Source organism: Apus apus, chromosome 4 (assembly GCF_020740795.1).
Source record: "Apus apus isolate bApuApu2 chromosome 4, bApuApu2.pri.cur, whole genome shotgun sequence".
NCBI classification, from domain to species: Eukaryota; Metazoa; Chordata; class Aves; order Apodiformes; family Apodidae; genus Apus; species Apus apus.
Window position 1 is genome coordinate 49,075,148 of NC_067285.1, and position 17,668 is coordinate 49,092,815.

The 17,668-nt window shown below is 40.0% G+C and overlaps 1 protein-coding gene across 1 annotated transcript in view; it reads left to right on the forward strand.

Annotated features, from left to right (window-relative positions):
• Positions 1-17,668, forward strand: part of FAT4 (FAT atypical cadherin 4) — a 144,520-nt gene that overhangs the window by 82,653 nt on the left and 44,199 nt on the right. Inside the window, exons 5-6 of the mRNA XM_051618629.1 lie at positions 747-1,669; positions 2,609-2,783. Coding sequence (XP_051474589.1) covers positions 747-1,669; positions 2,609-2,783 — 1,098 coding nt within the window. The remainder of the gene's footprint in view (positions 1-746; positions 1,670-2,608; positions 2,784-17,668) is intronic.

Genomic DNA, 17,668 nt, shown 5'->3' on the forward strand with positions numbered 1-17,668 from the left:
TGGAGTTGAAGCAGTAGCATACATTTGTTTCCTGTATGGCATATTTAAGGTCATTTCACAGCCTTGTCAGGATGCAGGATGCATTTTCCCTTACCAGAATTATAAATCTGTCCCTTGACCATAATTGCTGGTTGTGTTTCGATCATAAGATGAGGGCTGTTTATCTGATCTTTTGGAATACCATGCCATATATGGGGAGCATACCTCTCCCCAGTACTCACTCTTGGCTTCTTCCAGCTGGGCTTTGGAGTTCCTGTTGTGGCTTTTTTAATTAAGTTGAAGAATTAATGAAATAATTACATTAATAATAATGTTGCTTTATTGAACTGGGGACAAGAGAGGAAAACAGATGTTCACAGTGCAGCAGAATGATTGAGTCTTGGTTTCTGAAGGAAAATCCTTCAAAACCTTTATCTCTCTGACCATTATAGAGGGAGAAAAAGTACATGTTGCCACTGTGCAGCTGCTGCTGAATAAAAAGCAAAGATGAGCTCTGCTGGCTGTTCCCTCTGTGGAACATCCTTCCCTCTCTCTCTCCAATTCTTGCAAGAAAATAATTATTTCAAAGGCTTCTGCTCTGCTGTGAAACATGGCTAAAATTAGCTGGTGGATTCAAAATTGGTGATGAGGAGGCAGAGCAGGCAACACGATTGTACATTTCCTATGGAAATGAGGCCAGAAATGTTTATATGTAGGTCAGTGGAATTAATTCATGTTCTCTACCTTTCTTCTCCCCACACCATCAGGCTCCAACTCACAGCTGTCCTTCAGCATTGCATCTGGGGACAGTGCAGGGCAGTTTGGCATAGACAACAGCGGGGTGCTGAGCATCAGGCAGCCTTTGGACCGGGAAAGCCAATCTTTCTACAGCCTCGTTGTGCAAGTCCATGACATGGCCCCTCTCCCAGCCTCCAGGTACACAAGCACAGCCCAAGTTTCAATTATTCTGCTGGATGTGAACGACAGCCCGCCAAGCTTTATCTCCCCGAAACTGACCTACGTCCCGGAAAACACGCCGATAGATACGGTTGTGTTCAAGGCACAGGCGACTGATCCCGACAGTGGTCCCAACAGCTACATTGAGTACAGTCTGCTCCGGCCCCTGGGAAACAAATTCAGCATTGGAACTATTGATGGTGAAGTGAGGCTTACTGGGGAGCTTGACAGAGAAGCTGTGTCCAACTACACCTTGACTGTGGTAGCCACAGACAAGGGCCAACCATCCCTTTCTTCATCTACAGATGTGGTGGTCATAGTCCTGGACATAAATGACAACAACCCGCTTTTTGCCCGAAAACTTTATAAAGTAGAGGTGGGGGAAAACACTTTGACAGGGACAGATGTAATCCAGGTGTTTGCTATGGATGGAGATGAAGGTACAAATGGGCAGGTCCGCTATGCCATCTTGAGTGGAAATGCCGATAATGACTTTCGAATCGATTCTGTGACAGGGGTGATAACAGTTGCCAAGCCTTTGGACAGAGAGAAAAAGCCCTCCTACACGTTGACTGTTCAGTCAGCTGACCGTGGGAGCAGCCCAAGGACTGATACCACAACAGTCAGTATTATTCTGAAGGATGTCAATGATTACATCCCCACATTTGAACTTTCTCCCTACTCTGTGAACGTCCCTGAGAATTTAGAGATACTCCCGAAAGTTATTCTTCAGGTGAGTACGTTCAGCAAATGAATACGTCTCCTACAGTTATTAGTATGCCTCAGTATATGGTATTAATGTATAGTGTCTTTTCTCCAAAATTAAAAAGGTGCAAGATAATTTAATATTTGCCTCTTGGCTGTGATCCAGCATGCAGTGGCTTCTTTTCCTTTTTGTTTGTTTGGATGGGGTGGGTTTTTTGCTTGTTTTTTACGAAAAGTTTATAGCATGCTTTTGAGTTTCATTTGTATTTTCCCTCCCTAACTTCCATAATTCATCCGGACTTTTAAGAGTTTGCTCTATCTCTCATCTTAGTCTCAACTTTCATGTAACAAATCTCTCAATCTGATCATTGCCTACATGAGATGATGCTCTGTGCCAAACACTGAAAGAGCACTAACTGGATTCAGGACGTGCAATGCTTGCTTTGGTATGGAGCTCAGCCTTCGCCAGATCATCTGATCTGTGGTTTTCACTGAGCCCCAACACAGTCTTTACTGTATTTATGCTTGAGAAAAATAAGCACTCAACTATTTAATATTTTCAAACTATCCATTTAAGTCCATCACCACTGCGTTAAGTAATTTTCACAATTACAGCTAATTTATACTAGGCTGAAGTTGTGCCAAGGGGGGTTTAGATTGGCTATTAGGACAAATTTCTTCACTGAAAGGGTTGTCAGGCATTGAAACAGGCTGCCCAGGGAAGCGGTGACATCACCATCCCTGGAGGTATTTAAATGATATGTAGATATGGTGCTTAGGGACATGGTTCAGTGGTGGACTTGGCAGTGCGGGGTTAACAGTTGGACTCTTATGTTCTTAAAGGTCTTTTCCAACCAAATGATTCTGAAGCATTTGGATTTGATTCGAACCTTTAACTTGGATTATTGTCACAGAGAATTAATCAGTTCTTGATATTTCTTCTCACATGTTTGCATTGCTTTTATAGGTTGTAGCAAGGGATGATGATCATGGCCTAAACAGCAAGCTTTCTTATGTGCTGGTGGCTGGAAATGAAGAAGGAGCCTTTGCTCTCTCAGCCAGTGGAGAGCTGCGCCTGGTGCAGAGCCTGGACCGGGAGGCAAAGGAGCAGTACATGCTACTGGTCACAGCTTCTGATGCAGGTGAGGCCAATAGGCAGTCTCTGCTGCTGAAACCTCCTTGTCATTTGAAAGCACTGCATTTGAACAGTGAAAATATTCTCCATAGGAAAGAAATATTATAATGATGATCTGGAACGTTAGTGGGTGGAGATTGTATCCAAGCTTCAGTTGAGATCTGTCTGGGGAGAGCTGGGCTTACCTGATGTTGAAGGGAACGAGGTTACTGGAGGTTGGGATTTTATCCTTATGTCTAGTTGTTTGATATTATTAGAACTCACTACAGATTTAAGTAGGTTAATTTTTGCCCTGCAGTAGTAAGTGGTCCTACCTAGGTTATAAGAGCCTCATGCATGGCAATAAGAAAAGCCCATTATATAAATGACAGTAAAACATGATAGTGTTGTCATCAAAAATGTGTAGACAGGTCAAGTCAATGGACAGAAAACAGCTGTGGAGTACTTAGTTAATCTTACCAAAACCTTACCCCTGTAAAGTCATGACAATTTACATTTCAGCATTTTAATTTTCTGCTTTGTTCAGCATCCAGTCATACATTTGCTCCAGAATCCCAAGTGTATTCCAGGGTCCTTTAGATTAAAAGAGGACATGAATTCTTGTTATGAAGATTTATTACACTTTCACTTGAGAGGTGTCCAAGCTCAAAATTTTTTATTCAGATTTTGTTATGAATCGTAGTAATGAAGACATCCTGCATCATTTTCTGCACTGATCTCTGGTCCCTCACTGTCTGATGGATTTAATTTATTGTAGAACTTGTTCTTACTTTCTACTGATAAAAATAGAAGCAACTCCAGCATGTTGACAAGTGGATACAGTGTTGTTTTCTGCCATATTGTGTGCAGTATCTTGTTTTCAGTGACAATATCTATGGCTTGTATTTTCCTATTGCAGCAGTGCTTAGGTATTTCACAGTCTGAGCACAACCAAAGCTGCAACACAGTTTTAGGACTTGATGTATCATTGGTCTTGTCCTTTGGCTAAAGGTACCTTATGCTTTGTATTTTTTACACTGGCTTCACATGACTTTGTAGCCACAAACTGCTCGCTTATGACTTGAACTTGCTTGGGCTTGAGCATCCTTATGTTCCTTCAAAGCAGAGGCTGGATTTGTAAGGGAAAGCAGATCCTTGGTGTCTGTTTACTCTCCCAGTCAAAGTCAGCAGGAGTCAGGATTGTACAGACTTACTAGCTCTACATATATACATTGAATACTGTTTGAAGCTGTTTTGGTTTTTTAATTTGCTGTGTTCTTACAAAGCTAACTTACAAGTTGTTATTTATTTCATATTAGTGTTAAAAGCAATAGCAGAAGCGTTCAGAAGCAGGTGTTTGGCTAAATTTAACTCTTAAGTGCTTTACAATCTGACTAATCCTCAGTTAGCATGATTTAGTATAGTTCGCCACTAGCCTGGTGAATAATGTTAGACAGCATCTTCTGATTAGACTGAAGACTTCGCTCTAAATCCATGCCATCAAAGAATACAATTAAAACTATGTTAGTAATAATTTATCTAAACTAAAACATCACAGAAAAGTGTCCAGCTACAGTAGAAGTCAATGCCAGAACATCCCTTGATTTCACTGAAGGGGGATGTGAAACACAGTCATAATAGATACATTAAGTACTCTATATTGCATGCTTAAGATACTTCTAGGAGATCCCTGTTATGTTTGAATTACTCATAGTGCATTCAAGCAGTCTAGATGGTAGAGAACACTGTCATGTAATTCATTTGAGATCTCTGAAAAAGCCATGTTTGTCACAATAATGTGGAACAAACAGGCCAAGTTAAAGACTCTGGGATTTCTGTCATGCTGTGTCTCAAATTTTATATTACTATCATTTACATTATCATTCACAGAATGCACATGTACTTCTGTTGACATTTGGCAGCTGAGTTGGAAAAATATCATAGGAGGAAGCCTTTTTAAAAGACTTGCAGCTTATCAGAAGAAGAATATATTTCTAAAGAATGTATTAGAAAATAATGCAAACCAGCACAAAAGCTACCAGTATGGGTACGTGATGGATATCCAGAAGGTAACACACTGACCTTTGGTAGTTGGTGCCTGCTTCATTAAATCAGGGTAGTTCTGGCTGTACTAGCAGAAAGATGGCAAAGGCACAGTCTTGAAAGGGGTAAGGGAAATGTTTTAAGTGCATGTTCTTGAGCAGCTGGCAAACGTTTATAAAAAAACTCTCACAGGCATGTGCAGCTCTTTGCTTGATGTAACTATTTCTTTGGAGTGTCTCAGTTTGTATTTGTTTGATAATGCTTAGAAAGAATGATTTTGTGGAGAGACAAATCCAACCAGAAACACATGCCAGTAGTGCTCCTCTGTTGAAAAGCAGTGCCTGCCAAAATGTTTGAAACTATCCACCTCCATATTATCTTTGAAAATAAATCAAGGGAAAGGTATTATACTTTGCACTTTGAGTTTGGCTTTTATTAACTCTAATAAGCAGTCTTTTTGATTGTCTTTAGCAGCCTAAGCAACAGTCTTGCCATATATGGTGCATCTTATTTAGGCTTTGTCTTTTTTTACAGATAAAAATCATGGTAGACATCCAGATGCAGTTAACTCTGGAAATATCTGGGCAAAATTCTACCTGTCTAACCCAATTTCCCAGTTTTCTTAGGATCTGCATCTCCTTTTTTTATAGGCTAAACTGACGCATTTAAAATATTAAAGGACGATCTCCTGCTCCAGTAGAATCTGTGCCAACTCTTCCCTTTCTTTCAAGGAAGCAGACACAATACCTACTTAGAAGCACCTTTAAACATAAGAACTGATGGATTCTCAACTTGTTTTTGGCTGTCTTCCTGACCTCCCTGTTACATAATCAAGGATCTCTTACTTACGTTTATTATCACTTCATCAACTTGTAACTGTGGTTCTTCTAGTGTTACCCTAGACTGTGTATGGGGAAGTTGATGGAAGAAGAAGGATTTTTAGTTTTTAATTATTTTTATCCTGAAGTGTCAATCCAGTGTTCTTAAAACAATGTGGCCTCAGAAGGGGCAGCCACTTTGGTAATGGCTGTATTTAATTCTCAGTACCTTATGGGTTTTGTAGAATGAATATCAGCATGTACACTGAGTCTGCAGCAGGTGAAGGATGGGGACATGGCAAAGCAGCAGCCCACATAGTGTTGAGCCGATAAGGCTACATGGGATCCTGGCTCAGTTGTCTCTGTGTTCCGTCATGCCGTGCATGCCTGCTCTTCCAGAGCCCAGATCTCAGTCCTTGGCACAAGAGAAGAGTTGTTGAGTTATTAACAGCTGAGCTGCTCATAAGCTTGCTGGGCAGGTCAGGCAGGGACCACTGGTGGGACCACATGCACCAGTGATAGAAATTCGGGCAGTTGTAGAAAAAATGCTTTCCCTCAGGCCCAGAGAAGTCAGTCGTGATTTATGTATCGTCCTGGCTCTGGCCCAGCTGTTCCTTGGCCTTGCCTGCTGATTCTCCACCCGGTCCTCAGGGTGGATCTTGGGTTGACAGAGAATCTTTCCTTCACTCTGGGGGAGGGAAAAGATGGATAAAACCTTTTCTGGCGCTTGGCTCAGTGATTTGTGGCCATGCAGCCTGCTTCATGCCTCGTTTCCACAAGACAGTCTGCACAAAGGTTCTTGATTTCAGCCTTGTTTTATCATCACTCTTCCATCACTTCTGCACTCTCATTCTGCTCTAGCTTCTGCTGGGTCTCAGATACCAGGCTGCTGCTCTAGGCAGCGGGGATTTACAAAGACACATAAGGCATCCATCACTGGGAACATCCAGTGTCTCCCAGAGTTGTACACCTGTGGCTTTGAGAAATAAAACAATTCAGCTTTAAAGTTTACCCATTCCAGTTTAGAGCCCCTCTTGCAGCACAGGCCTTAAGACCAGAGTGTGTGAATTAGAAATATAATGACAGGCAAAATGATGGACTGTGAAATAACATGGTAATGTTTAAATTGCAATTGCTCCCCCAAAATTTCTGCTAATATAAATACCAAGAAACCTGCATGCAACTATTTGAATGTGTCTTTATAAGTCTGTTTCTACCACATAAATAATTTGTTTTGCTTCACTACACCCTTCACCACGGCAAAATGATTGGGAAAAGAGACTTTGTAAAATTCTGTGCACCCCCTCTCCCCCATTTGGTGGGACACAGCACTGCGTAAACATTTGGTTCTGGCACCATGACAAGAATTGGTGCAGCTGCTTTTATCATCCCTGTCTTTAATTCTTCAGCTATTTTCTGGAGAAAATGTTAGCATTCCATCAGTCTTCCTCTTTTTATTGGTTGCAGGGATGTCCAGTAGCACATCTGGAAACCTGCTAGCTGCCCAGGACTACTGTTTAAATAAACTGCAACCACCATCACTTGCTTTGCTTGATCAGTGTAACATGTTGCCCCAATAAAACCAAAATCAGAATGTGTTGTTTCTAATTAGAAACTGTTGCCTGTGGGGTTTTTTTTAATTATTGTTTTTTAAAATAATCTATTTACTGATTTAGATAGAGTTCCAAAATAAATTAATCAGTAGACTGGTTATTTTATTTCATTAGCTGGTCTTTGTGAACATCCCTAGCCTGGATGAAAAAAAAACCAACAACACATTTCTTTTCTTTAGAAACTCATGGTCCACAAATTATTAATTCTTCAAGAATGCAGGAGGGCAACCAAGCAGAGAGGTTATATCCTGTTCAGGACTTCTCTTTTGAGATTGGCTTCTGGTTTCCTTCAATCCTAAAATAAAATCTGACAATGTAGTTATACTGGTTTTTAACACATTTTAAGGTATTCTCCAGTTTGGGGTGACAAGTGAAGGACATCTGTGCTTTCTAGTTATGGTAGGAAAGAGTCTTGAGGGTTAACAGTCTGTGAGATTTGTGACTGGGCTTAAGGATATTTATACTGGCCCTGTTTTCATAGCATACAGTGTATTTCTACTGAAGAGGCAGTCTACAGTGTGAAAAGATGTTGCTCAAAAGAATGAGTAGTCTTTTTAAAGCTATTTTTAAATGTTGGTGCTGTCAAAACAATCAAGCAACTCACAAGTTTCAGTTAGAAATGTCCTGTTTTCCGTGCTTCTCTGTGCTATGTCTAAATATAGAGATCACTTGAGGCTTTGGTGAGCTAAATGAAGCTGACATACGCTTACCTTGATGCTTAGCAGTTCGTGTAATGATTGTTCTCTTCTCTGGTCTCATTTTATGCCACAGCTGTTTCAAAATAAATGTTGGTTTCTTTCCCAGCTCCATTTATTTCCTTGCCTCTATGGAAGCTCTTCCTCTTGTCAATGCTGTCTACTGAAGTCTAGTTTTACTGGTTTGCTGTTTTACTAGTTTTATTATTTTTGCTCTTTTAATACTGGTAGTAAAAACTGTTGTTTTAGTAGTTTGGCATAATTTCTTAATTTACCTCTAAATCACACAGTGGGAGAACTGAAATGGCAACAGACTCATCACTGAGTTCATGGTGTTCATTTTGTATCACTGTCATCTAAAATCAGGAGAGAAGAGAACCGAGACTGGCTTTTTTGTAGTTGTGGGAATTGAATAGCAGGATCATACCCTTTCACAGAGCCTAGAAACTGTTAGCACTTTTATTTTTTTTCTCTAGAAGACAAAAGCTGAAGAAGCTATTTAGGAAGTGGGTTTATGGCAAAGTCAGCCCCATGTCCCCTGGAGAGTAATTGTCAAGGAAGAGAGTGTATCTATGTCTATATGATGTGACACACTTAATTCCCAAAGGAATTAAGCCCATCTCTTCAGAGGACCAGCCCATGAGATGTGTACTCGAGACCCAGAATACCATTTAAGGGATTTAGTCTTCCATTTGGAGGTAAACCTTCATTATTAAATCACTATTTTCAAAACAGTTCAGCGAGAGCCTTGGGGCTAAATCCAAGCATCTATGTTCTCTGGGGTGCGATATGGGAGAGGGGCTGGCAAAGAGCTCAGGCTGGCCAGTGTGAGCTGAAATATCTGTGAAAACAATTTTCACTCAGGTTAAAATCATGGGCAGAACTTAAATTTTGAAACCCACTGATGGTGGATTTTATTTGGACAAGGCAAGCAGAGATAGAAGTACATGCTAAAGGCTTTTATTCTCTGTACATGTGGACCTCCCAGAACAGTCCTCAATTTAACTGCTTGCTTCTCTTTTCAAACATTTCTGGCATGTTCCCTTTCTGCTCTCTGTTGGGATCGTGGAGAATCCAACAAGTATTAATAATAAACTGCTTCTAGCTGAGGTTTGTTGGGTGAACTGTTCTTCATTTCACTGCATTCAACAAAAGAAAAAGAGAAATTATTTTAATGAATGTAATGGCTTCTAATTTGCAGTTATAATATAGATTTAAAAAAATCAACTAATTACTAAACTGTAGACTTTAGCGGTATTATTCTTTAGCAAAAGGTTTTCAGAGATTTTTCACTGACAGAGGCAAAAGAATGTTCAGAAATTGGGGTGCTGGAAGAGACCCATGGCAGCATTGATATGGGAGGGGGGCATCAAGCCCAGCATGTGTGTATTTGTGCTTTGCAATATAAAAGCCTGCAGACTATCTGCACAAAAATATCACAATGTTATTCAGGTCCAAACAGTGTTGAGGAGAACTCAACATATATATATGTTTAACACAGTATGGATGTAAATCCTGCATTTGTTTTATTAGCTGTTTGTTGGGGTGGTTTTTTTAATAGACAAGCAGAATCTTAATGAGGTTCATGTACTTCTCTTCTAGATTCCAGGAAAGCATAAGATAAGATGTAGTAATACAGCCAAAAGTTTCAATCTCTCTACTGACATTCTTGGAATTGTAGTTGAAAATACCAAGTTTTATTAGGTAACTAAATATTTTTCCTCTTTGCATCCCTCATAAGTAAAAGAAGTCCAGACTACTGATAGAAACATAATTGTTTATTAGGAATTTTTAGTTAGTCGTAAATGTTGTTGCTCTTTCAAGGAACATAATTTTATGCCACCTAAAAAGACTGAGTGTAGGTGAAGGTCTTTCTTATCCTGCCAAGTTACCTCGTTGTTTTGCATCATCCAGAGTTTCTTACAATAACCTTGTAAAAATAAAAAAGGAAAAAAAAGGACACTTACCAGCTTTGTCAGGGATGCACGTGCCGCAAACTGTCAAAGCTGATTTCTGCTCCTTCTTACAGGGTTAATCTAATTAAAAGCAGTTAGTATCATCTTTAATGCAGGCTTACTGACTTATCTGATTAAAGTTAGAAATATTTTCAGTCTTAAATAGTAAAAGTATTGATCTGTGGTAAGCTGTGATTAACTCTACTATGTATAGTACTGTATGGAAGATACAGTTGAAAGACATTCTTTCCACTCTTTCTCAAGTAGCTCATCTGCTTGACAGCGATATTTTCTTCTCCTTTATTTCCATCCACCCGAGGGTGGAAATTTGCATTGCACAGTTGGGAACAAGTCCTCCGTGCTTTGGTTGAAATACCATTGTTTTCTTCAGTTGTATGATTGTATCTTGTGTTAATTTCTTGAATGTTCACAAAAGACTCATGGGCACTTACCGTAATATGTCACAATACAAAGGGGGTGCAGTTGCTTCACGAATGCACACGGCTCAAACTAGTGTGAGGTTCATGAGACAAGCCAGTTATCTTCCTGATCCTCAGTCTCATCTCACATGCATAGTCTCAAGATCTACTTCTCCCACTGTTGCAGTACAGCTTTATTGAACATATATTGGACAGCCAGTTACTGTTTCTAGGAAGTTATTTACTATGAACATAGGGGGAGTGATGAAAAAGTGAGAACTGAACATATTAAAGATGCCAGAGCAATTAAATTTTCATTGAATTTTTCTGTGGTACAGAAAAGTACTGTGTAGTATTGATCCAAATGAATCAATGTGACTGTCAGATTATCAAGCTGCTCAAACTGCTTCACTGTTGTTCTGGTGCTTTTGGTTTTGCTTTTTTATTTTCCTTTCCTATTATTTCTTAACTTGTTAGTGATAGTTTTGGGGGCAGGGGGGAAACAGGTATATAATTTTAAAAAAAGTTCCAGATAGATTCATTTAAACCAGAAGACAAACTAGAATATAATGCTTACTATGTAGGATCTAACAGTATATCGTCAATTTCAAGAAGGAAAGAATTGTCTGTTTGTAAATGTTCAGGCTGTTACATTTCCTCTCATCTCTTCATTCATCCATTTTGTTCTGACTAGTTTGGAAGTTTTGCATTAAAATAAATTTTAAATTATTGTCCTTCTTCTTACATCACTTTTTAATGAAATTCTACTTCAAATGTTCTAATGAGTTCACTGAATGTGATCTGTTTTGCAGAAGAATATGATAATCAGAGGAGTCATTATGGTATGCAATTTCTCAGCCTTTGAAAAATTCTATGATTTCTCCAGTCTTGATGATCTTAAACCATTTTTAAAACTAAACGTTACACCTTATAAATTGAAAGTCTGGTAGCTCAAATACAAACCTACAATTTCAGGAAGCCTTAATTGCAAGGATAAAGGAAGTAAAACATGCACATATGGCCTGAACATTCATCCTGCTGGTTAATCTTCACTATTTATACAGGGTGTTTTTAAAGCATAATTCAAAATCCTGCATTACAGGAATTTCGCTGTGGGATATTCAGGAGTCACAAGCAGTCAGCAATTGCCTTAGTCAGCAGTCCCTGCAGGAGCTGGCTTCTCTATTTCTTCTGTTTACAGCAATAACTTATAACAAGGAGAAGTAATTTGGTGGTTTTAAGAAAATATTTGTTTAAATGTCTCTGCCTTTCTTCTAAGTTGCCGTTCCCATTGCTCATGGCCACAGCCACTATCCTGGGACTGCCTGCAGTGTGGGCACAGGGAAATGCACCCTTGCAACCAGTCATTTGCCAGGTTTTGTTATGAGCTTTTTATTCAGCTGTGGAAAATTTTCCTTAAAGATTCATTTGCTGATTATGCATAGTTCTGGCTAAGAAACCTGCGATAACTTTTTAAGTATCTTTTCTGAGTCTTAGCTGAGCACCATCTCCAGTGGTCTATGCCTTCCATGTTAATAGATCATAAGTGTATGTCAAGGATTTTGTGGCACAGGGGATTAATGCTTGTGCTTTTTGTGGAAGGAGAACGAAACCTGACAGCCACAAGTTGGTACCTGGCATCTGTCATACCCATATACAGCTTATGCTGTAGGCCGTGGAGCAGGACTTTCAACTTTTCCTTCCTGCATTTTGAAATTTTCTTTAGAAAAAGCACCAATAGAGAAAAAATGCTACCCCGGAGGAACATATTATGTACCATTTTTTTCAGATGTCTAACTGATAATTGTATGATAACATGCATGTGGATATGTAGAACAAGATTGTTTCGTGGAACAGCTTGCAGTTGTGCTGAATGTACTATACTTGCTTTATTTCTTCTGTTTTGTTCTCAGTCTGTATCTGTGTTCATAGAATCACAGAATGCTTGGGGTTGGAAAGGACCTTGAAGAAAAAATCTAGTTCAAACCCCCTGCATGGGCAGGGACACTTCCCACTAGACCAGGTTGTTCCAAGCCCCATCCAACCTTGTTAGGTCCGACTCTGGAATAGTGCTAGAAGCCGAAACAGCTGTAGGTAACTTGTTCAGCAGATCAGAGAAGAACAAAGATAGGGAAACATGTATATACACCAGGGGACTCAAAGTTGTCTCAGTGTGTGTGTACAAGTCCCACCCTTTCACCAGCATATTAAATTTATTGCAATGTAATGTTGCCCCTGTTGTGAAACTGCAAAGCTTATTGAATTCATAGAATACAGTCAATTGGGAATTTTGATAGGCAACCATCCAAATTTAAACAGAATGTGGATAAAACCAGATGAGAGATCCCATCTTGCATCACTGTTTGGGGCAATGATTTCTTTTGCACTAGCAACACATGTATGAGTGCGTGTTTGTGCACGTGCATCAGCCCAAGCATGGCTGGACGTGTTATTGCTTGTGCAGGGTTGGCCTCTGTAGTGATTATTTTTTTTACTTTTGATGGCTTATGTTCCCAAATTGAGATCTGTTATTCTCAGCTTCTTTAGGCAGGCAAGTGATACCTACCATCTATCTGATACCAGATACAGATATTAGAAAAAATAATAGTAAGTCATTTGTTTCTTGTCAGATAGCCCTGACACAAGTGCAGATCTATCCCAACAGTTCCCTTGATTTTTCAAGTACAAGGTCTGTTAAACAACTACTTTGTACCTACATAGGAGAAAAAGTCAGATTTGACACAGTCAGAAATTTGGAAAATCTAGGTTCCTGCATGGGTTCATTCACCAGCCACCCGCTGAACTGAATGAGAGCAGGGCTGGCTTCTGAGCATGTTACTATGTTTGCTTCAGCTTTTGTCTCAAAATATACTAGGTTCACCAGTTTTTTAAGACTCAGTATTAAAGCCTGTAGTGAAAAACTGAGTAAGAGGAAAATAAAACCCAATCAACATATCCATCCAGGGCAAATATTTGTGGTGCAATCATGTAAAAAGAACTAGTTATTTTTCTCATTTTGCATACACTCTTCCTTTTGTGTTCCTGATAAATAAGTTAGTTTAAGGTCATCTGTGTTTCAAATCAAGCTTTGTGTGCACGAGAAATCCAAAGCATAATGCAAAGTAGTTGCACATTAGCTTACTCTAGCTCCATACTTATTTTAAAACTCACCAGTTGTGTGTGTGTGGCTCAGCACACTCTGTCTGAATTTAAATGCATTTAGAAAGATTGGCTGGCTTATTGTGAGAAAGGCCTTGTTTACTTGAGGGAAAAAGTTAATGCTCTGTAATAACACATACAGCTTCTAGTCCTGGGACTCATTCATGGAGTGTTTAACTGGAGAAGTGAAATCCTCTTTGTTGCAAAGCAACACATTTCAGTGAAGCAAAAATTCCACTTCTGTTAAATCACCTTCCAATTTTCAGGATAATTATGTGTTTAATTTACCACAAAACATGGTAAACTGCCTGCAGTATGGCTTTTGATTAGTCATTTAGAGTAATTTTATTTCATTTTAATCCCTTTTCTTCATTTTAGTGAAATGTATCTGTAGTTTTTTTCCTTTAGTTTATTGTTCATTTTCTAGCACTTAATTTTGATATTTCAATGCTGGCAAAAACTTTGAGTTCCTGGTTTCTGAAAGGAATGATAGTTTAACTATCTGCTATGCTAACCATGGCACAGACAGGGCCCAGAAACCATTAAAACTTCAAACAATATGTGGATAATGTGCTGGACACATTCTCCTATTTCTGATTTTTACTGTGAGCCACACAGTACCACACGGCTGAGATAATTTCCAATGGCATCATCTTTTCCTGAACTTTCTTGAAGAACATAAATGATTTTGCAGGTTTCCTGCAATTGTTTCATTTTACTACTCCGGTTCACTAAGTACTCTGATCGTTCTTCATGTGTCTGGGTGTCCACCCATGGTGTGGAGAGCTGGAGCAGACAGTGTCATGTGTTTGAGTATTGCAAAGAGCTGAGACGACTTTCCTTCCCTGTTCCCCAGGAAGATGGTAGTTGAAGATGGCAGGTGGCCCTCCCTTCCAGTACCTGAAGGGGGCCTACAATAAACCCGGGGAGGGATTTTCACAAGGGCATGGAGCAATGGGGTAAGGGGGAATGGCTTTAAACTGGAAGAGGGGAGATTTAGGTTAGAAACTAGGAAGAAATTTTTCACTGTGAAGGTGGTGAGACACTGGCACGGGTTGCCCAGGGAAGTTGTGGCTGCCCCATCCCTGGAAGTGTACAAGGCCAGGTTGGTTGAGGCTTGGAGCCACCTGGTCTAATGAGAGGTGTCCCTGCCCATGCAGGGGGGTTGTAATCAGATGATCTTTTTGTTCCTTTCCAACCTAAACTGTTCTGTGATTCTATTATACTTCTAAGGGAGCACAAGGAGGCCAAAACAAACGTGAAAGCATCTTTAGATGCATTCCTTTCATGTCTCAAAAGTGTTAGCACAAATTAGGGGGATGATTTGGCTTATGATGAGTTCACCCAGTAACGTGTAGTGTCCTCTCTTTGCAAATTCCCCTGCATTTGAGAAGTAGAAATTGTCAGGTTAAGTGATATTTCTCCCCACTATCACCTTCCTGCATTTATTTTCCTTTCTTCTACTTACATTGCTGCATATAACCAATATTCTTTATCCCACTTCTCCTGGAGAGGAGGAGGAAAAATTTGAGAGGGCTCATTATAATTTCTAAGCTGACAAATTTCCAATATCATCATGTTGTTGTGGCAGTCAGAGGCAAACAAGCATTGGTGAATGCGGTGGAAGACCAGCTTGTCTTTGCCAGTCCCACCTTGCTGCGAGAAGAGCGGCCATAGAATCGTAGATTGGTTTGGTTTTGGAAGGGACCACTGACGGTCACCTAGTCCAATCCCCCTGCAGTGAGCAGGTCCCAGCCCTGTGCTGCTGCCTGTCTGTCCCATGATCCCCCATGGCCATTTCTTTACCTCACCATCTCTAATGTCCCATGGGGAGAGGAGACCCACAACCCAGCGCTGGCCAAGCTGAAGATGGCCTCTTGTAACCTCCCCCTGTAACTCATCCTCCACCACAGGCCTCCAAGGAGCAGGCTCCCGAGGTCTGCTCCTTCTCTTCATCCCCAGACACATGTTTACTTGCAGATGTAAGCAAAAAAGCTGAAATTTTGGGAAGAACATCCGTGGGAAGCAATTTTCTTCCTGAACTCAGTGTTAATATTTTGACACTATCCCAGGTTAATCTTTATTTCAACAATCATGTGTGGACGTTTGTGGGACTGTCTGCTTAATGTATATGTACAGCTGTCACCTAGAAAAGAAACTGCTCAGTTCATGAAAGCAGACCACAGCACACAGAGATGGGAAATTCAAAATAATAATAATACATTGATGTAATGGAATTTTAGATTTTAAAGGTTTGATATTCACTGAACAGTTAATGTGATCTCTTCCATTTACTTCACATAGTTAACTTTATGCTCACTGGTTATTAATCATTTAATGGTTCTTTCATTCCTCTGCCTTTCTAGGAAACTTATTTCTGACATGGAATATCCTAAGACTCTGTGAGACACAGTATTATGGGATTTGACAAAAAAAGCCTAGTAATATTACAGCACTAGAGAGATGTTCTCAGTAAGAGGTTTCTGACAAAGAAATAGTTGGTGCGTCTCCTGAAAAATAGTTTAGAACTTTATGAAAAATGGGTAGAAATTTTCGTGCAAGTTCACCAAGGGAAACATGTATGTTTCTTCATGGCTCTAGTCCTTGGAGCTGTTTGTAGGAGTACTCACAGGCCTGTGTGACTGCATGCAGCAATTTTTATTATTTGCAGAATTTACACAACATTTACTGCACTTGCGCAAAATATTAAGTACAGTTTGAAGAAAAAAAGGGATGATGCTCTAGCATAATAAGAATAACTGACTTGGGCAAGATTTGCTATCGAAGCAAAACTAGAAAATCTTGGAACTCAGCCTGACCATGGAAACTACTTCTTTCACCACAAATATGACATGTACATTTTAGGAAACCTACTTATTACCAAGGGCCAAATTCTGTGGTCCTTATGCAAGCACAACTTTCACTGAAAGTTCACTGAGGACAGTAGAATTCGGTCCTGAGCTATTTCTTTTCCATAGAAAATTACTTCATTTGTAATTTCCTCTTCTTATATTTCTCAGCAACTGCAGAAATGTGAGCTGGTCATTTAATTTCAAGTGACTAAAAGCTTTGAGGACTCTGTGAGATTGCAACTTTATCTTTCAGTGTTATAGAATAAAGGAGTAAATTTGTGGACTTAGAGGGAAGAAAAAATGTATTTGGATAACTACATAGACAGGAAATTAACGTAGATAAGTGAGTTTTTCCTATTTAAGTAAAATGAGAAAGATTTTGGGGTTTGAACTGAAGAGCAGTGACTTGGGATGTTACAAACAACTGAATTACTATTGGACTTTGGGAATGTTTCTGTGAGCACAGTGCAGCCACAAGGTAGTGCTGAAGGAGATCTGGGTTCTCTGCATTGCCCTAGCTAATTCTATTAGTGTGATGCTCCACCTTGGCTGGCATATTCCCTTCGCTGAGGCTGATATAAACATGTCCATACCCTGTTGTACTGTGCCTTGTAGATGCATCCAATGTGGAAGTGGAAGCAGAGAATAACAGCACGAGATATATAGAGGGCTGAGGTGAGGGTTGGGATGTGACCCTTGGAGAATTTGTTCAGTACCCTGCAAATTCATAGGAGAATATCTGTAGCCCATAGGCATCTATTCCATCTGGCATCCCTTTCGACCATTTCTGTTGTGTGACCAATAGCTGTGCAGAAGAAAGAACAAACCCATTGCAGTGTTTTGCTGTTAGCATCTGTCCACGTGGTACTTTGCCAGCAGATGTGGACATGTTCTTTGTGAACTCTTCACCAGCTCTGGGAATGTAGCTGGTGTGCCACCCAGACTAGGACAGGGCCAGCCTGCAGAGCTGGTCCCATCACCCAGCCTTGGGTTACCTCTAGAGGTGCTGCCACTGCCATTCATTTTTGTGATTAAATCAACATTGTAAATTTTCTGATGTTGGCTCTTCATATTAGTGTGTCATGGTTTAATGCTGGGCCAGCAAATTAAATGCCTGACAGATGCTCTCTATTAGCCCCCCTCCCTTCCCAGAAAGGGAAATGAAAGAGAATAAGGGAGAGAGGCTTATGAGTTGGAAACTAAACTACACAGCTTTAATCAAACAATAATGATTAAAAGGAAAATAGTGAAATATATATAAATATATACAAAAGCACTACTGTGCTGCCCCCCAGTAATCCTAATGTCAGCACTGAGGCTGCAGGGCAGGACCTGGGAAAGTCCCAGACCTGGCTCCTG